At 38.4% G+C, this 21,332-nt stretch overlaps 2 protein-coding genes across 2 annotated transcripts in view; one reads left to right on the plus strand and one right to left on the minus strand.

Moving 5' to 3' along the window:
- The window catches only part of LOC115787169 (protein bicaudal C homolog 1-like), a 9,608-nt gene extending 9,359 nt beyond the window's left edge, over positions 1 to 249 (minus strand). The window contains 1 exon segment of the mRNA XM_030739748.1: positions 225 to 249. Within this exon segment, the coding sequence (XP_030595608.1) occupies positions 225 to 249 (25 nt within the window).
- Positions 250 to 1,566: 1,317 nt separating this feature from the next.
- The window catches only part of LOC115787475 (testican-1-like), a 43,439-nt gene continuing 23,673 nt past the window's right edge, over positions 1,567 to 21,332 (plus strand). Inside the window, exons 1-4 of the mRNA XM_030740206.1 lie at positions 1,567 to 1,603; positions 7,699 to 7,779; positions 16,144 to 16,258; positions 20,266 to 20,398. Coding sequence (XP_030596066.1) covers positions 1,582 to 1,603; positions 7,699 to 7,779; positions 16,144 to 16,258; positions 20,266 to 20,398 — 351 coding nt within the window. The 5' untranslated portion in view covers positions 1,567 to 1,581. The remainder of the gene's footprint in view (positions 1,604 to 7,698; positions 7,780 to 16,143; positions 16,259 to 20,265; positions 20,399 to 21,332) is intronic.

A 21,332-nucleotide genomic window follows, 5' to 3' on the forward strand; every position in this document is an offset into this window, starting at 1 on the left:
CTGCTCCCCTGCTGCAGAGTTTAAAACAGCCTGCCCTTTCTGCGCTCCTTCAAACTGTACTCTGCAGTTACTCCCACATAAACAGCACAGCTGGGAGTAATGGATGGCTAAATGATTAGGCAGCAAATAAGCATGAGGAATCAATCTAACAATCTGGTCCTCTTTTGGGAACATTTGCTGTTATCGTGTGTCTGAATTTCTTCTTCAGTCAGTCCCATTTTTACCCAGCTGATACTGCAGGCATTTCATTCCTAACTGTAAACTTCACCTTTAGACCCTATCAGTGGATTTTGAACTATTCATGATGTAAACAGTTTAACAAAACTGGCTCATCAACCATCTATAATTTTTTTAATGGCTTCAAAAATCAGTATCTTAATTAGCATTCGGAGCCATTTTGGTCATCCTGCAAGCTTTAAATATAGAATTTAAGTTGTCTAAATCAAAAGGTAGACATCTACACAAGACAGAGTGAATGTAAAGATCCACTGCAATAAGAATATGTAGAAAAGGATTAACTCTTATATAATCTAATGTGTGGTCAGATTTCTAATGATACTGAAATGGCGTGCAATCACAGCACTTGATTGGAGGTCAGTACAACAAAAACAATTGTGTGCACCTGCTAGTTTCAGTTTGACTAATGAGTCACTGGTCGTCCTTGGAGACTAATCAGCAGCAGGAAGGTTGATTGGGGCAAAATCCACTCCCTGATGAATCACTCTGCAATTAATGTTCACCTCTGTAGGATGGGTAGCATGGATGAAATTAGTGTTATCACAAATGGCTTGTTGGTAATGCTGAGTGATCACATCCACCGGTGGTGAATCTATTTTCCAGACATATCATTCCTCATGATGTCCAGCAGTTGAGTAGCTTGTTTTTGCAGTGAACATGTGTTTGAATTCAAATTACACCTGCTAATTTCAAAAACCATCAAAATCAGTTACTAGAATTAGGATGGGACTGCATTGTTGACAAATTTTGCATGCAGTCCTGTTAACATCTGTCTGTTTTCCTGTTTGGTGATGGTAATTTTTTTTTTGTCTTTTGCATTTATACAATAATAGTGTGATTTTTTTTCTGCATTTTTTTTTTTTCTGTTATTGATGGTTTTGCTTGAAAAAAGCTTATCGGCATTGGAGACTTAAAGACGCATTATGCAACATGCTCTCAATAGCTCTCTTGTAATTACTTAAATGGCTTAAAGGGTGTATTCACAGAATAATGGATGATACTCTCCTCCTATCAAACATCAGTTTTACCAGCCTCACCATACTTGGAAATTTAAGTAATTTATTTATTTATTTTATTTTAGGCAGTTAAAAAGACCACTGATACAGAAACCTAAAATGTCACAATCCTTCCTGGGTCCCTCTTACATCTGCCCAGATGGAACAATAATTTGAAGTACATGAACTGGTTTCCATGGTGACAGTACATTGATCTGCCTGGTTTCTCGTCATGGATGGTTAAACTGTTTTGGCCACTTTACATATTTAAAAAAAAAAATGGTGTTCAATTAAGGATGCAGTGGCACAGCCCTAGAGACCAGTGACTGACTCCCTGGCAATTGTGAAAATGTGTATTCCCCAACTGACTGGTGAGTAGATGCTGGAGGTTGCTGGTAGCAGATAGGTGAAATTCATCTCCACGAGGTAGAGGTGCTGCATTTGAAAACCCTTGCGATTCCTTTGTCACTGGAAGGTTTGGCGTGGCTGCCCATAGTTTTTTATAGAAGATGCACTTGTCTGCAAACACTTGCCAACTACTCACCAAGCAGTAGTGCAACTTTGAAAAGTGCAACACGAACTGGAAATGGAGAAGGTGCACCTTCTTCATAAAAGTTGCACCTTTTGAAACTTGTTGGTTCCAGTGGTGGCAACTTTTATTTAAAGGCAATTTTTTTTTCTCTGTTTACAGTTTGCATTGCACATTTTCAAGTTTCCCTACCATTTGGAAAGTAGTTGGCAAGTGTTTGCAGACAAGTCCCCATCTTTCCTGCGAACCCACAGATGACTTCAGCAATCTACTAGTGACCAAATCAATTACATGGAAGTTGTAATATACCTCTTTGCAACTAATTTCACTGAATCAAACAGTTTCTCAAATCAAACTATTGTTTCTAGCTTTAAATCCATTGTTTGTAGGTGTTTACTACTTCACTGGAGGTTTTAGCAATGCAAATTTGGAAATAATTAAATAAAAGATACCCATTTTTTTCTTGCAGGTAGAATGGCTTTCATTCTGTGGCTAGTTTTTGATTTGTTAACCTGTCATGTATAAATCCATTTGTTAATTGGCTTGATAATATGGCTGGTAATAGCCTGTAGCTAAAAGTAAACATTCAGCTCGAAAAATCTCAAAATATTTCCACAAAGATTGAAGTAGTCACAAACTTAACTTCCTGTTTATTGCTGACAGGCAGTTTACTAAACCAGCCAAAATCTGCCTTTTCTGCTTCTCTCTTCTACCTTTTCTTTAAAACGTTTCCTTCATTTGATCAAAAATTGTCTCTTCCGGTTCATTTGTTCTTGTTCATATTTTCAGGATGCCATTTTTTCACTTAATAGTCCTCTGTAGCTGCTCATCCTTTCTGTCGCGCTTTTTTTTTAAAATTATTTCTGACGTATTGAGTTCCATCACATGAAATTACATAATGATGAACAATGGCTAACTGTTAATCAACAATACCACAGTGTCGTAAATATGCGCATAGAGTGAAAGTCTGTGAGAGTTCATTTTGGCTTTTTTCATGCAGATTTAATTAAGTTTTTAAGATGTTTGGTTACTATTCTTATACTGTTCTACATGAGCTGTATTCATGACTCTGCTCTCTTTTATCAGTTTTTTAGTGCATTCATTTTTAGTCACAGTCATAAAGGATAATGTGACCAGCTCTGAATGGATATTTTCCAGCTTTAGTCTTTTTTTTTTTTTTTGCTAGATTTTTATGTGAAATAAATAAATATAATATATATATATATATATATATATATCTATATACTATATATATATATATATATATATGTATATATGTATTATAATATATATATATATATATATATCTATATCTATGTATATATATGTATAGTTATTATATGTATATATGTATATATATATATTATATATATATTTTATTTTTTTATTTATTTATTTTTTTTGTCAACACATAAAGTTGAGTTGTTAACAGTTAAAGACGATAATGTCTGAATTTTCATGAAATTGTACTCTGAATGAGAAATACAAAATATCAATTTGTATAATAAATAATAGTGTTCTGGTTAAGTGCACATAGCATGGGATTGAAAGATAGGAATTATTTTTTTAAAAACTCTATTGTCAATGCGCAGTTTGTGCAATACTACAACTAAATTGGAATACTGTCCTACATCAGTGCTAAAGAAAGACAAGCAGTAATCACAATAATACATATACAGAATAAAATATACAATATGCGCAAAGATTAAAATATATGTGCAGAAATAAAAGGAGCTAATCAGATCATGTATGTGCACTGATTAGAGCTATTGCCCTGTTTTAAAAGCTGCCCTGAGTCTATTGTCTATGACCTCAGCGGCCTGAATCTCCTGCCAGAGGGCAGCAGCTTAAACACCCGGTGTCCTGGGTGTGTGCAGTCCAGCAAGATGCTGCGTGCCCTTTTGAGACAGCAGGTGCTGTAGAGGTCCTTCAGGGAGGAAGGACGTGGCCAGTGATTTTCTGGTCGATGTTATTTATGACCCTTTCTAGTGCCTTCTTTTATGCCATCATGCAGCTTGAGAAACCACACAGAAATTTGCAATTAAATGTCTCCTAAAAGCAAAATTTGTAGAAATCCCACATAGCAGTTAAATGTTACAAACCCTTCCTGTCTCCCTCTTGCATGTGCCCAGATAATTTGCTGTGCATGAATTTGTTTCCATGGTGACAGTTCGTTGACCTGCCTGTTTTCTAGTCATGGACGGTTAAAAACTATTTGGCCTCTTTACGTGTTGCACTTAATACTGAATTCTACAGCTCTCTGAGGAGGTAGGGTTGTGGGGGTTACACTGGCCGGAGTCCCAGACAGCTCAGCTTATCCTGTAGGTGGATTACATAGACATCTGCTGTACTCACATCAGGGCTTATGTTTCATAGTGTGCCAGAACTGCCCCAAAATGGCCCAGGAACAATCAGGAAGAAGCTATCGAATTTAGAAAAAGATAAATGTTTTACCACAGCAGCTGAAGCTTCATGTCATTAAAACTACAGAAACAATTTGCTAGAATACTCTCAACTTTTAATCAAATTTTAATTACAACTGAGAAAATTCCATCACATGAAAAATTTGATTCTGGTAAAAATGTATTCTTGTGCCTAACAGAAACAAGGCGCTTCTGATTTGGAAAGGATTTGAACCTTTTGTAAAAGTATAGGTGAATTGTTTCTCCTCTGAGTCTGCTCGTAGAAAACTTTTCCCTAAAGAGGCTCAGTGGTCACTTGCCAAGAATTCCAGCCATTCTTTTGACAACTGCTTCATTCAGTCCTTCAACACAATATACTGAGTGCAGATTGGATGCTACATTGGGTGATTTTTTACATCTTGAGGTGCAAAATGATATTGATCATTGAAATTAATTACAGCATATTTTAACCTAAATTAAACCTGCTGTAGTATTTTTTTTTTTTTTTAAAAGCAGTTACATTTATCACTTGTGACTTTTTGCCATCACAAGAGAGCAGAGGCATATGAAGTCAGAGACACACTGGAACACACGCACACACTTTAATTACTGCTTTTACTTACTTACTCTCAAATATAGATCACACAGTCTGATGTTTACATGAATTTAGAAATATTTTTTAACCAGTGTCTCAGCCTTGATTCTCTGGCCTTGTTGTAACACACTTAACACTGTGTACCATGTTGCAATATATTATAGACATTTCTCGCCAAGACACACCATTTCCTCATCTATTGCTCCTCTCCATAGCGACTGCCTGGACTTAATAATCCATCCAGTTAAACCTGAATCTTATGTGTCCTCCAGGGCAGCTCAGTCCTCTTCCAGTCAAACTGAATTATTATTTATAACTTTCTACATGTGAATTAATTTCAGTCCTATCAGTAATGGTTGGAGAGTTGTGCTTAACAGGCTTTTCAACCCAAGTAGACAGACAGAGAGATGATAGGAGAGGAGGAAGGCCTTGGCAGCAGATAACAGATGTGCTGTCAGCAAGACCAATGGCAGAAACAGTATTCTGGTTATTTGAATCTGGCTTCTTGTGTATGGGCCTGCCCAACAGATTTGTGTGCTGGTTTTTGCAATGCATTATCCAGAGAGGGGAGTCAAAGGGAAGATTACAAATGCCAGACAGTGCCCCATTATCACAGCCAGTCCAGAGGAGCACAGGAGAGTCAAACTGGCACCAGGATACAACCGGAGGATACAATACAAGCAAAGAGAAAACAATACAATTCAAGTTCTCAATTTTCAGGTGTTTACCACTTCTGTCTGTTCTTATTAGTTTACATAATGAATTAGTGGTTGCTATGGGGACCGTTTTGGCATCAGAGCCCAAAGTCATTTGTGATGCGCTCGGGTTTGGCAGCGCCAGCAACAAACAAAGCCCCGAAAATCTGGAGCTTCCAAATTGCCAATCGGCCTGATTAGACATGACACTGCGTTTTCCCAGCAGAGTGTTCGTCGTTGTTATATATTTCATCAGCTCTTTCTCCAATTCACTAAGTCTCAGTCTCTCTGAAGATATTCTGTCTGTCAGTTCCTATTTCTCATTGGTCCATCTTTAATCTTCTGTAACTCTGTCACTGCCTCTTAATACGTTCTCATAAACCTGCCTTTGATCTGCGCCTGGAGGAGCTAAAAGAATTAGAAAGAGGGAAACTGATAAGAGACATAGAGGACAACAAACAACAGTCAGCACCTCAGCTCAGTGTATGAAATGGAGTGTGTGCTGGAGCAAGAACAAATATCTCATTTCGGTGTAATGTGCTAAGGGTTTGTTGCTCACTCACCAGGCGTTCTTTAAACATTGTTTACCGCTCTGATTTTAATGGCTTGTTGGCCACATCATAAAAAATGACTCAATATCCATGACCCTCAGCTCAGCCCTTATCTCTTTCTTTCAGAGGAGCGAGCTCTTGTGGTGTTGAGCCTTGGCACATAAAAGGGATTATCAAAGAAAAAGCACACATACATGCTACACTGATTTGCGGCATACACAGCAAATTAACCAGTCAAATGCGCACACAGCTGAGGTAATCAATGATACCTGGAGCCTGCTGAGATGCAGAGGAAGTAAATACACACAGTCACACCGAGGGTATTGTTAGTTTAACGAACAGACAAAGCCAATCATCGCAACAAAGCAATTAAACCTGTGCAACCAGGATGGAACGGGTTGTAAAGGTATGGAAGGAACAAAAATGATGATAAAGAAAGGGCAAATGTCAGCAGACCACATTGAGTGGAGTGAATTGTTACTGCCCTAACCACCCTCCTCCCCACCCCACTAAAGCCAACAACAAAATAAAGTAAACTGCAGTATGTGGACAGTGCTGAACAAGCTGTTTTTAAGGGGAGATGCACACAGTAGTAGATCACACATAGAGAGAGGGACGACCGAATGCTTGTGTTTGTGTTTTGATTCCGCCCTTCTTGCCCCTCGGCCACTAGAGCCTCTGATGATAATTGTAAATTATAGGATGAATAAACTTCAGAGGATGTGAGCAGTGTTGCAACCCATTATAGCAGGGAGCCCTCAGGCTAAACGCCAGCATGCAAAAGTGACAGTGGCATCGGCGAGTATCAGGAGGGAAGGAGGCAGAGGAGGATACAGAGATATATAGACATGAGGCCCATGGAGAACACTTGAGAGAGTGCCTGCGGAGAGGATAACTCAGAGATAAGAAAGCTATCCCATAATGAGGAGAAGAGAAAGTCTGGGAAAAAGGAGAGAATGGAGGAATAATGAATAGAGGGCATATTGACAAAAGTTGGACTAAGTATTGCCTCTCTCTCTCTCTCTCTCTCACACACACACACACACACTTTTCCTGATCATTATATACAGTCTGTGGTCAGTCCCCACTCAAAAGCCCTGCTCACTAATAAATACAGGAGATGGATGAGTTTGGGGAGTTAATCATCTCTGGGTGTTAATGTCACAGCCTACAGACAGAAATGACAAACTTCCTGTACCTCAGTGTTTGGCTGCTCTGCTTCCTCCCTGAGGGAGTGCTCAGACACTGGCTCCCTTCCATGTGGGATGTTGTACTGCTGTGAGTGTGTAAGGGAGAGAATAGTGTAACAATTACTCTTTTATGCTAAGAAAAATTCTGTCACTTTGCCTCTCCACCAACCTTGGCGATGAATTTTTGAATGTGGTTCTGGTGATTAAGAGGCATGATATAAAGAGATACTCTTGGTTGGGTTGTAAAGTTATTAAGCTAAAGCATAAGGTAGAGATATAAAAGTCAAGCATATTGTCACACACCGGTATTTGCTTTCTTTCCAAATTTTAGGTATAGGAGGGTATGTTTTTGGAAGAACACGCTGGCTGCTTTCACCCATCTTACTCAACTGCATTGTTTTTTCTTCCAATACAAATAAACCCATGCAATAAATATTAAACTTTTACTTTAAATGAATTTGTGTTTTAAATGAATTTGTTTTCTTCTCATGATTTTTCATTCAGAGCGAGTGGCTGAACCTGGCCGATACGGAGACCCAAAAACTAAAGTGCACTCCAGCTCAGCCAGAACGACAGCACAGGATGGTGAGGTGTTTTTTTTTTTTTTAATTTAATCTATGTTTGTTTGTTTTCATCTCTCATTACGGCACGAGGTATTTTTAGCCTGTAGCAATCCCGTCCTTGTAGTTTAAACCTGTGTGCCTATTCAGATTTAGCTAATCTGTATTGTTAGGTTCGAATAATACTACTTGTCATATAGACCTACAGACTGATCACAGATTATCAGGCGCTTTGTGGGCGGGCACTTATTTACACAATAAACTGTAGTTTATTGTTTACTCTGTTCACTACCACAGTAGATTTTGAATAAAATAATCAATATGTGATTACAGACATTTTTATATAATATTCCCCCATTTTAGGACAAACATAATTTTAAACATAAGGAATGTTTTCCACACCTGGATGAAAATCCAGCTCAATGAGTGCATTTTGGTGTCACTAAACATAACTTCGAAGTAGCTTTTCAAAGCTCTATGCCTTTTACCATATGCTTAGTGAGAGATTAGCATTGTGAAAAACGCATGGCCAACTTGTTTTACAATATTAGACGTGCTCATATGTCCACTCAGCAGAAAATACTGACATGGCACAACCACAGAACTCACAGAACAGAACTAAGTGAATTATTTCGAGAGCACGCACCGGGGTAGCAAGTTGCAATGGCCACCCCTGAGAGTGCTTGTTACGCTATTTGGAAGATTTGTTGCACCACTAAAGATCCACAGTGCACCTTAAATGACAAGAGCTGCAAAACAGAAAAATAAGCATGGAAGCAGTTGGTGAATTAACATGCAAACTGAAGTGCATCCTGTCAGCAGCTACACACTTTGTTCTGTTTGTTATCCAGTTACATTTTTTTTTTTTATCTGTATTTCAGTGTGAGATAAACAACATGGTATCACATAGTAATCCACCCTTTAAAAAAAAGACCTGTGATGTTGTGAAAGCCTAGATACATTTTCAGTGCATTTTCTGTGAGTTCAAACATGCGTTGGAAGAAAACTGTGGTGGACGTCTGGTTATTTTTTTAGTTATTTACACGTTCTTGTGTTTGATGTCATCTTGATGATGAAAGCAGTGTCAGTTGTGGTGCTGCTTTTGATTGGGTATACGTTAGTTCCAAAACAGAGTGATCACAGCTGTGAGTTAGTCACATACAGCACACTTTATGCAAAGTCGATATAAAAAATACATAATTTGATTATGTTCACTGCTGTTTGTGTAATTTTTCCAGGAACAATAATAAAATGCTGAGATTAATTACTAACAACAGGAGAGGAGAGACGATAGAAGCAGGGGAAAAACTGGGCTATATCTGTGTGAGATTATTCACGCTTGCACACACACGCACGCACGCGCATGCACACAAACACTCTTCAGCTTCAGATTAATGAATGCCACAGTCTAGGACAGTGCAGAAACATTTAATTATCTCTGACACTGAAGGGTGAGGCAAGAGGTCAGATCTGTCCTCTGTGTGTGTGTGCGTGTGTGTGTGTGTGTCTGTGTGAACAGAGAAAAAGACAGGACGAGATCACAGTGTGTCAATGAGCCAAAAATCAAACTGTACGTCAAGCCTGGGCTTTCATTGTGACCTCTCCTGAAATTGACTAAAGGTCAAACTGACACAAGCTACTTGTCTGGGAGCAACACAGTTAAGGAGCCCACTTGACACTGCACAAGCATAAAAAATTTTTTATTTATTTATTTTTTAAAGAATTCTAGAGTGAATAAAATGACAAACGTCCCTTACTGATTAGCTCCTTGCCATTCAGGTTTCTGGTGCCTGCAGGTGTAATGTCTATAATCACTTTTTTTTTTTTTTTTTTTTGCATTGCTTTGAAGAAAAGGAAAAAGGAAATTACAGACTGCTTTTTACAAAACTGTGTAATGATGCAGGTTGAAGGGACTTCAAAATAAATGCTTGAATGGCCGTGTTTGTCTGCTCTGGTTCACCACAGGCCTCATACTAAAATATCTAAAAAAAAAAAAAAAAAAAAGAAAGCCAAAATTTTCTTATTCATGGTCTCCAAAGGATGAATCCCAAGATTGACAGTGTTGCTGACTATTTCTCTGGCACTTCCACATTTTCACATTTATGATTTTGATTGAAATGGCTCAACTTTGGATTAGATGGGCATGTTTAGTCATTCACCGGTTTCTCGGGATGAGTTGAGTAATGACCTTAAGCTAGCCCAACATTTATCATCCACCATCCTGGTCTAGATTTAACTTGATTTGTTGTTATGAAAAATACTTAACTACCACCCTCAGCTGCACTCCAGCCTGCTGCAGCTAGTCATAACAGGCTACCTGCCTGAACTCCTGAAGTTATCATTGCATATATACCACATACGCTTGTATGGCGCTTAAATCAGTCTGGTTCTGTCTACCACATAATCAGGTTTGACTTGTTGTTATCGGCAACTTCTTTCAGCTGACTTCCTGTTTTTATTTTCTCGGGGGGGCAACAAGACCCTCCAGTTTCAACATCAAGTATTGTTTGAATGCTTTAAAAGTGCATCTTCTTGCCAAACAAGACAATTTCATGCATATTGTATTTTATTTTGACTCTCTCAGTTCTTCACGGTAAGAAGTGTAAACATGCTTCAAGGAAGACGGGCTAGGTAGCTTTGGCAGTAACTTTGTTTCATCCGTGACTATTAACAACTTCCACCAAAAATTAAGGTGCTCTAGTAGGCATGTTGTCCTTAAAAGCATCTTTGCACCTTTTCTTTGAAGCTCTTCAAAGACTCTTTGATTATTTGCTTTCATAGTGTCCTTTTAAAATTGTTTTGCTGCCAGCAACAGCTTCACAAAGCATCCTCTTTCGGGGGATTTTCACAATAAAATGTGAGTGTGCATGCACTGTTTTTTGTGTGTGTGTGTGTGTGTGTGTGTGTAATAGTTGCTTGGCAGTGATGAATATTCAGCTTGTAAGTGATAGTCAATAGCCTCTCTCTCTCTCTCTCCAGATATTTTTCTCCTTTAAGCCAATGTGGTTTTATCTCTGACATTCAAACTGTAACAGCCTGTTTATCTTTTCCATTCCTCAGTTACATCCACAATAAAATGATTTGCCCGTGTTTTCAATAATTAATTTTCTGGATGGTGATTCTGTTCTTTCACTGTGCATTCCCAGAGGCTCTCTGTGCTTTCATTCCTCTGTCACTGCTCTCTGACATCCCAGGATCTAGAACCTCCCTGAGGCCAAATAGTAAGACCCTGAGCAACATTCACAAAGCATAGAGGGAAGATTTTAATCTCTTCTTGATATGTTTGTCTTTTAGCTCTGTCTGTCTCCCTGTCTTGTTTTTATTTCTAACCCCCCAAGGTAAGAGAGACGAAACACCTTTTTAATTAGTGTATCAAAGCCTAAAAAAGTGATGCTCGTTCTTCTAATAACAGTTGTGGATTTGTCCTTTGGGAATGGTTTTTGGAGCGCTTGTTTGTTTAATTGGAAGCTTATTTGTTATTAGAAAAAGCTGTGGTTAACACGATCGCCTAACAAGCGAAATATCCCTGGTTTGACCCCGGGTGGAGACACGTGGATGCCCGGGGTTGCGTCATGAAGGGCATCCAATGTAAAAATCTGCCAAATCAAATATGCAGAGCTAACTGCCATGGTGACCCCGTATGAATAAGGGAGCAGCTGAAAGTAGCCTTTTATCTGAGGAGCATAAACAATGGCGAACTGTTGAGCACAGAATGGATAAAGGAATATACACGCCCGTGCACACAGGTTACTAAAAATATCCTGTTGGCCTACAGTATGTAAAGCTCCACAGCAATTAAATTGAGGTCGCGGTCTGTTCTCTGACAGGGTTTGCTGGCACTGTGGCCTCTACTATTGGACTCTATCTTTATTGCCCAATCACTGCACTTCACCCTGGCATTCGTCCAGTATTAGAGGACATAAGAGGAGTGTTTTATCTTCCACTATCCTACCATCCTCTTTTCTAGGAACTTTTACTTGCCTCTTAAGGAACATTAAAGTAACAAAGAGGAACAAAAAGTCTTGCGAAGACAAAAAAAAAAAGTTGAGTAGGGTCATTTACTGTCAGCTATAATTGTGATAAAATTTTACAGCCACAAGTGCAATGTGCTTTTCCGCCAGGAAGTGTTGCAGCAGTTAAATGGCTGAAATATATGTACGAGACTGGATCATCCAGGAAATGAGGAGACTGAGGATGTTAAACATCCATATTTGCAAGCTTCATTTTTAAGGGACTACAACAATAACATCATTTGAATACAGTTAACAGTTATTATCTCCTGAAAAACAAAAGCAGGAAAGTTTTGAATCCCTCTTCAGTATTCCACTGGGAGTATTCCTCTAAACCAGGGGCGTCAAACCTTTGATCTGTGGGCCACTAAAAGGTTCAATCTGGAGCACCAAAACTCTTTGCAAAGTGTGAAAATTGCAGAAAAGGAGGTCATAATTTAGGGCAATTATGGCTCAAAAGGTAGAGCAGATTGGTGATTTGTTGTCCATGCTGTATGTCCAAGTGTCTTTGGAGAAGGTACAGATCCCTAAAACTGTCTTTCTCTGTTTGAAAGTATTTGTGTTGGGAAAAGCATTGTGTGTGTGGAATATGGGGATGTGTAAATATTGCTCAGAAAAGTGTAAAAATGCAGTCTGTTTACCATATTTTTTTTTACCTTTTCTGTGTGTTTTAAAAATGCATGAGGTCATGAGATCAGTTATCCAGACTATTTCATGTGAGCCAGAGAGGTCGGAGTCATTGTCAGTATTCAGGTAGTATTACAGCCTTCTTACTGAAAAAGCCATTACCCATGGCTTGCCATACAACACCGAAGTAAGGTAGTTAAGCCAAGAAACAGTGCCGAAGCATTTCTTTGAGTTGCATCAGCAGAGGGGAGTATGGCCGTCGACTGAATGATTGTGGAAAAACTGAGACTTATTGTTCCAATTGGGCTTACCTTTCTTGAGACATCTCTGGTTAATCATCATCTGGTTCAAAAGCAAATAAAACATTAAAGGTGAACGTTTTCAGAATGTTTTTATTAGGTTCTTCTGCAGTGGCTTTACTGTTACGGCTCACTTGAGATCAAACTGGGATGAATTTGACATCCCTGATCTAAACATATAATACTATATTACTGACTGCTGAGGATTGCGTCTATAATTATTTGAAATAATGGCTTATACCCGATGCCCTCCTGTCTCACTGTAACTTAATAAAATATGACAGAGGCCCATTGTTGGGTATGCACAGGCTAACACACATATGTATATAAAAAAGTTAAATACTACATCTTTAAAAGCTTGACATGTAAACACAAAGTGAATGACTACAGTCATAATTTAGCCGATTTTGCTTTTGTCAGTTATGTAAGAGCGGAAAGATGACATTTCAGATATACTGTAACCATATGTAACATAGCCAGCGTGATGGAAGTACTGGTTTTTATTATTGGAGCGCCTGAAAATTAATGTGTGAGACATTTATTAAAACTGGCTCACATAAAAGACGTGCCGCTTAGACAAAACATTAACACAATGATTCATGTGTATGCAGAGAGCTTATTAATCTCTTCTAGATAATCATATAAGTGTATTATTTAACCATGAGCTTAAAGAGGTTAACTTTGATCTTCACGTTCACTCAGTTGAGCTTATCTTTCTTATCGAGATGCAGCACAACATTTGATTTCAGCAGGGACTGTGTTCTCTTTTATGTATTTGCTGTGGTCTCTGAGCACGAGCTACCAACCAAGGAGTATATCGATCACCCCCTACACTATATAAAAGCAGATCTGACCAGATGGTAGTTGGGTTTACAGCAACAGCAAAGTGTTCAAAGCATTACAACAGCCATGCATTGTTTATGGATGTGTAGGCCAACGGATTCTCAAAGTCAGATTATAAAAGTCTGTCAGGGAAGCACAACTCTGCCATTATAGTACACTTTAAAAAGCTGTATTCACCCAAAATCAGTGCATTTATATTTATGCAAATACAGCCTAATACAACACCAAAAACTAGTGTTTATAATACAATTAAAAATAATACTCACAGGCCATACTTACAGAACCAGGCCCCAAATTCTTTACACTTTCTAGTTCTTTATGATTGGGGGGGAAAAAAAATCAGATAAGCAGCAGGGAACCTGTTTATTTACCAAAATGTGGCTAAAACTGTGAAAAATTATTTTAATATGTATAATATGATTGTTACTTGTGCATTTTGAATTATTCTCTAAAGTCATAGGCGTATTGGGGAAAGTGAAAGCGAGGTGCCAAATGTGCTGCAGTGCTCCTGCATTACAATTGATTGGCTGGTTTAACCACCAGTGCTGCTCACTCAAGCTTTAAATAGATGGATAAAACTCTGTGTCGCCCAGCACTCTTTCATTCACTTCTCTTCTCTGCTTTCTCTTTGTCCTCTTCACCTGTCATCTTCCCATCTCCTTTGCTCTCTCTTTCTTTTACTTTCCTTAAACTCTGATCCTTATCTCGGCTCTTCTGTCCTCCACCTTTCTCTTATTCTTCTCCTACTGTACTTTCTTCACCCTTTTTCCTCTTCCCTTACCTTTCCTTGTTCTGCCTCCATTTTTATGCACTGTTATTCTTGGCCTGTATCTATAAAAAAGAGTCAAACGCATCAGCTGAAAACAGTATCTCATTCAGTCTATCACGGTCTTCATAAAATGACACGTCTTACTGTTTACTGCGTAAAAAGTGCATAGTGTGATTGTGAGTGTGCAGGTAAATAAACTCCCTCCCGCCCTCATTTGTATGTGTGTGTCTGTTTTCCAATTTGTCTAAGAATGGAGGTCACCCAGTGATCCCAAATTGTCCTCCAATCCTGTGTTAACTAGGTACCTATCCCCTCTCTCTTTCCTCCATCCTTCCTCTGTCACTTTCTCCTTGTTTCCTTCATCTCTCATTTCCTCGCAGTGGTAATGTCATTTTTCAGCTAAGTGAAATAAGATGGGTTTCTTCCAGCACTGATAGATGGAGGTGAGGACAGGCCCCAAATCAGCAGGCAAAAGAAGCACGCGGCACAACAGGCAGCTATCAGGAGGAAGGTTAACCTTCCATCTCCCTGCATTCTGGAGATTATGAGAGGGCATGCAGGCTTACAAATGTATTTTGGTCTCCGTGTATGCGTTTCATGCATTGTAAGAAAAAAAGCGTGTTGCTCGTTTATGACAGATGTCTACAGGGTACTATGAATTTCTTTCCTTGATACTATCTAAACTTCACCATCTTTTGTGTTTGTTACTGTGAATATGTACTAACCGCATGTTTGCAATTTATATACGTGGCTGTTTTATTTATTTTCCCAAAAGATTGTTGAGATCGCAGCACCACGTCTGGATCTCTGACCGATTTAATGATGATAAAATATAACGTAAACCGTGGCGCAGTGTGTGATCAGGTCAGAAACTACTTGATGTTGGCATCAGACACCAGCTGTGGCTCAAACACAACCCATTAGTTTCCTAATGGAGACAAGGCCACACTTGTTTTATGATGTTAGCAGCCACATGGTAATGACTTGTGCATAATGCAGGGCTTTGATCTATACACTTTTGTACTCAGTCTTAATTAACTTAGGATTTAAAATAATTTTTTTGTCCACTCACTGCAGGGACAGCATGTGGTCTCTGTATGTGGTTTAAAACCTGCTTCGTCTTTGATCTCGTGTTATTAGCTTTGTCTTTTCGGTTGGGTTTGTCTATTTTAAGGGCTTTCATCTTTCTTTTATACATATCTGGTACAGACTATGTAATTGACAGAATTACTATGACCACTAGTCCAGAATGCAGTGCCTGATGTTGGCCTGTCTCTCTCACTCCATTTGTACTAAAAGCTCTTGTCTCTTTCTTTTACTGCCACTGTCTTTTTCACCTCCCACCCCTCCTATTTTTTTTTCCCACTTTTCCTCAGTCTGTCAAATGAAAGTGGGTTTGTGCCGTTAGCCTAGTGTGAAATGACACAATGCTCAGAGTCAATGAGCTGCTTTGATCTTTTGTCATCTTGGACACCAGCCAGCTGTGCCTGGCTGCCACGGCAATAATGTCACACTGGAGATTGATTTGGAGGAAGATGGGGTCGACGCACAGAGAGAATAGTCCTCATTAAGCAGCTCACAACGCAGAAAACTCAACGTTTACTTCATACCTTTTACCATTCTTCTCCTGTCGTTTTCTCCAACTCATTATTTTTCTGCCTGCTTCAGTTAGTAGAACATAAGAGTCTGCCAACTGTAAAACCGAAAGAGCAGCTTGATGTTTTGCTGCATCAGTTTTCAGCTCCAGCACTACATTGTACTGATGCGCCTGTTCTACGTGTTTCTAATAACTTATTTTTGCAGTTCAGAAATGAAGTTTGTTCTTCCTTTCTTGTTTTTAGGCCCAGATGCCACCAAGGATCCATGTCTGAAGGTGCGCTGTCCTCCACACAAGATCTGCGTCAGTCATGACTACCAGACGGCCATCTGCACCAATCACAAGCAGCCAGCCCACAGGTAAGAGTCAGTTACAATACTGTGCAAAAGTCTTGAGTCATGCTTAATTTCTTTATATTTTGCAAGGAAAACGTCTGGAAAGTCAGTATTTAGTATTATTCTTCAGCACAGCCTGAACTCTCTTAGGCAAACTTTCTTGTAATTTCTTTCAGTAGTCTTCAGGAATAGTTCTCCAGGCTTCTTGAAGGACATTCAAAGCTCTTCTTTGGATGTTGGCTGCCTTTTGTTTTGTTCTCTGTCAAGGTGATCCCACACTGCTTCAATAATGTTGAGGTCCAGTCTCTGGGAAGGCCAATCCATGACTCCATTGTGTGGAGCAGTATGAGATGTATTTTTACTACGTTGGCATTTTGGGATCATTGTCATTGTCAAAAAAAAAAGCTGTTGCCAATCAGACTCTTTCATGATGATATTAGATGGTGGATCAAAATCTGACATCTACTGTAATTTTCTGTGTTCATAATTCCATCAATTTTGACACAATCCCCAACATCTCCAAATTATGACAGAATCTCCGCCATGTTTTAATATATCAGTAGACAATTACTGTTGTACCTCTCTCCTGGCTTCCTCTTTACATACTGACAATGGTTTGAACCAAAAATTTTGAATTTGGGTTCATCACTCCATCAGACCTGTTGCTCCTGATTTTCAAATTCAGTTCTTGTGTAATGTAGCATACCTCAGCCTTTTCTCCCTGTTTGCCTTCCTTAAGAATGGCTTCTTGACAGCCACGCTTCCACTGAGACCATTTCCGATGAGGGTTCAGTGAACAGTAGCTGGATTAACTGAAGGGCCACTCAGGTCCTGATTGCTGGATTTTTTTCCTGTTTCTAAAGGACAGGACTTTCAGATACTGTTCATCTGCTGCTGATATTTTTCAGGCCTGCCATTTCTTCATTTTGGCTAATAGCTGAATTGAGAATCATCTTGTTGGTACAAAAAAAAATTTTTTTTTTCTGTTAAACTTTGTTATCTTTGGCATTTCCATTCAAATAAAGAAATAGGAACAAATTGTGTGTGTTTTTTTTTTTTTTTTTTTTTTTAATGACAGGCTGCTGGTTACAAAATGGTTAAAGATACAATTTAAAATCAGTTCTTTGCTAAGTTGTCTGTTTTGTGCAGACACAACACTGGTTTGTCCCTTAAATTAGGTGCTTTTTATGCTTGAATTATTCATAGGCTTGTGTTAAGTGGTTTACCAAACACAGAAACAAATATACAGAGATAAGGGTCAGGTATAAGCACTGGACTGAAAATGAGTGAAAAAGCAGCCGTTGTCAAAACAAAAACTTTGAAAGACCTTCAAAAAGGCCAAGACCACTTTAACAATTACAAGAAAATCTGGCTCCTTGGAAGAAAATATAAAAAATGAGGGGTGTCCAAATACTTTTGTACAATATTGTATATGATATTTTTAACATTTATTAACAATGGAAACTTATCAGAGTGATATTAAAGTAAAATAAATAAAATGTTATCAAATAAATTTCAAAATCATCATTTGTTAAAAAAAATGTTTGAATATGAATTTACATGAACATGCAGAATCTGTATGTAAGTGACTTGATTTTTGGTACAAGAAGCTTTCTGGTTTCTTTTTGTAGTCTGCTTCTAATCCAAGTACTTTTGACCAATGACTTTTTAATTATTTTTTTTCCATGCAAGCAAATCTAATAAAATCCTAATAGAGAGACCAGCTTGTGAGCTTGTAGCTTTGATGAAAGGGATACAATATGACAACATGAAGTTGGCCACAAACAGAAACCATCAAGCATACTCTGTCGCCGATTTTTAAACACCTCAGAATCACATTTATGAGCAATTTTAATCAACTTAGAAAAAGTCATGAAGTATCAACATGGTAATACAACGTTAATGCTTTTTGAGCAGTTTCAGAACACTCAGTATCTCTGTGATCCACAAAAGAACAAGAGAGGGAGTAAAGAGTGGAGTTTGGATTAAAAGTTTTTTCTCTTTAAATCAAATTCTTACCATTTAGCCAAAGTAAACAGCCTTTTAAAGGGCTATCCCAGTAATCAATTGTAACTACCTGCAAGGCAGTTTCAACAAATTACTGTCTAACAACTCTGCGTCCTTCAGTGACAGACGTTCACATACATGTTCCCAACACCAATTAATTTTAATCACACTATCTGTTTGCTTTGTCACCACCCAATTTGTTTGTGTTTTCAGCCATTGCCGGTTTTAAGGGTTTTCAATTTTTCAGTTCAAGAAGCATTTCTTCAAAAAGACATCAGAATATTTTTCTGTCTCTGTCTTGGGTTTAATTGATTTCCTCAAGTCATTAGCTCCTACGAATCTTGACTAGAATCCTTTCTTTCTCTCCTTTCTGTTGCATTAATTACAACTGCTGTTTTCTCACTAATGTGACAGATTATACACCTGGATTATTCTCTGCATTTTCCAAGTAGCATCATTTACTGATGCTTTGGACAATGATATGTATATTTTTTTTAATCTATGCGAGTTAAATTAGTTGCACTAATTAGCATAAAACTGATTCAGTGTCCTCCCAGAGGGCAAATCCAAACCGTGTGGCTCTCCAGATATTTGCAAACACATATTGTGTAATAATGTACACAGTGATGCATTATGTCCTGTTTATCTAGATTTTATTCACTGCTTGAAGGTTCCCTGAACACAATATACACAAAAACCCTTATGCAAATGAATTTCATTTTCCAAACAGCTGTCACAACACAAAAATCCCAAGCACAGCTTTGTCTTCTTCTTCAAACTGAAAGATTTTACTATAGAATTTCTATAGACGTCTCTTACTGGGTGATAATATTTAGCTCCAGGCTTCAACATCTACATTAGCAACCAAGTTGCAATTTAAAAACCATCAGTGATAATTTTTTGCCGCCTCCTTCCTGCTGTGAGGGGTTTGTACTTATGTCAAATCAGACACTTTACAGACTAGAATATCTTGGATACTCCCAGCGGGTGGCTGAAATACAGTGTGCTTGATGAGGGAGACAAAGATCACTTTCTTTTGTCTTTTTGAGGTGGAAATATCTATACCGCCTTGTCTTCTCATAGAATAATTTAGAGATGGATGAGGGGAAACATTGGCCTGTTTTAATGCACCTTTGTCTTAAGATGGCGCCCAAATGTTGAGCTCTTAACATGATTTTAAAATGTATTAGACTTCAGTGTACATGCTGTATACTGTGTAGAAAAAAATGAAGGGTGGCTTAAGACTTTTGTTTAATCCTTTGACCTTTAGATACTTAACTTATGGATGCAGTAATGATGCTGTATTTATATAAAAATTAAATATAGTGGATGAATAGTTGCATGTTAACCATATTTTCTGACCATTTTTTAATCAATTGTTGTTTGTTTGTTTTTGTAATATGTGAGTATGTTTGCTCAAGATGTTTTATTCATGAACAAGTCCCAGGACTGCATAATTTATAACATTTATTTATTTACTCTATATGGTGGGTTTTTTGGGGGGGTGAATGGATGTTTTGCTCTTTTCTTGTTCTTAAATGTTTTACGCGTGTCAGATATTCATTTGGTCAGAGATATTCTCCAAATTAAGAAAAATTACTGAAATTTACAGAATTTTCAAGAGTCTCTTCAGGTTTGTTGTCAGTTTGATGGATCAGGAGGCGGCCGGGTGTTCAATGAGAGCACTTTTAGAGAACCTGCCGCAAGATTTGGATCAAACATAATTACACTGGTTATTGAAAAGGACTTCTCTGAACAATCAGAATCTGCTTCCTCTGACTCTGAAAAAAGAAAAAAAAAAGAGAAAAAAATGAATTACAATCATTATAATAATTTCCCCCCTGCACGTAAGTGTTGTTTTCCACTATTCTTTATGTACTACTAAGACTTTGGCTTCTGACTCTGTGTTATCACAGTATTTTCCCCTATGTGCAGAAGACCTTCTCTTTGTTTATCTGAGAAATGTCAAAAGTCAGAGACATAACTGTCCAAAACATTGTTTTCACGGTTTTTCTCTTCCCCAGTGTGAAACCCAGGAAAGGCAGTGCAGGCCACAAGCATAGGCTTGAAGCTGGTGCTCATGGGAAATGCAGGCTCTGCTCAGCCCTCCAGTCAACTCCTGTATGTGGCTCTGACGGGCACACTTACTCCTCCAAGGTGAGACATCACTCTGTGAACATCATTGGAATATTTTGATGCTCATAGTCAGTGTGTGTGTTTGTGTGTGTGTTTCCAGATTGAAACATTTTGAAATTCTTCATCGGTCGTCACCTTTTCTTTCTCCCGTTTTACTGTTTGCTTCCACTGCATTGATTTGAGCTGTAAGATCCTCGTAATCTCTTGAGCAAATTGCTTAGAACTTCACATTGCCTAAAATTATCGCTGGACATTTTCTAAAAACTGTTCACCCACTGTCCCATAACCCATACCTGTAAACTCCTGCTAAGCAACATAAAATTGCACATGGCCGCAAACTCACCGTGTTATTAAAAAATACAGTCGAGGTTTAACCTTTGTGATAAGTCAAGTAGGAAGTGAATAGAGGAAGTCAAGGCTGAGGAGGGTAAAGATCGATATCCGGTAGCAGAAAATGCCATAAAGAAGTGAGTCTCTGTCCTTGGTATAACACACTGTAGATTTTTATTGACATCCATGTTCATATTATCTTCTTGTCCTTGTATTCAACCATTTGGTTGTCAAGGGTGAAACACAGTCCAATACACAGAAACCGTAAAACAAATGGACAGTATAAGAAGCTCACTTTAGTGTCTTGCACAGCCAATTTGAAGTCTCAGTGGCAATTATTGGCGAAATGCAGCAATCTGGGAGACTGTTGTCATTTTCTCTCTAATGTATTCCAACATTTCAGGGACTTACCTTAAAAGCGTAATTTTGTCAGACGAGACACGATCGATAAAAGTAAATATGTTTTGTGTGCTGGGAAACATGTTGGACATCCCAGAATTAACCATACGCCTCTCCTCAGCTCCTCTGGAAATTAACTCACTTCAAGACATAGTCTGATCCCAGCAGCCCCTCTAAATGAAACAACGCAATGTGTTGTTTGTCCATGCCCTCTAAAATCAAGAGG

Source organism: Archocentrus centrarchus, chromosome 10, assembly GCF_007364275.1.
Source record: "Archocentrus centrarchus isolate MPI-CPG fArcCen1 chromosome 10, fArcCen1, whole genome shotgun sequence".
Lineage (NCBI taxonomy): Eukaryota > Metazoa > Chordata > Actinopteri > Cichliformes > Cichlidae > Archocentrus > Archocentrus centrarchus.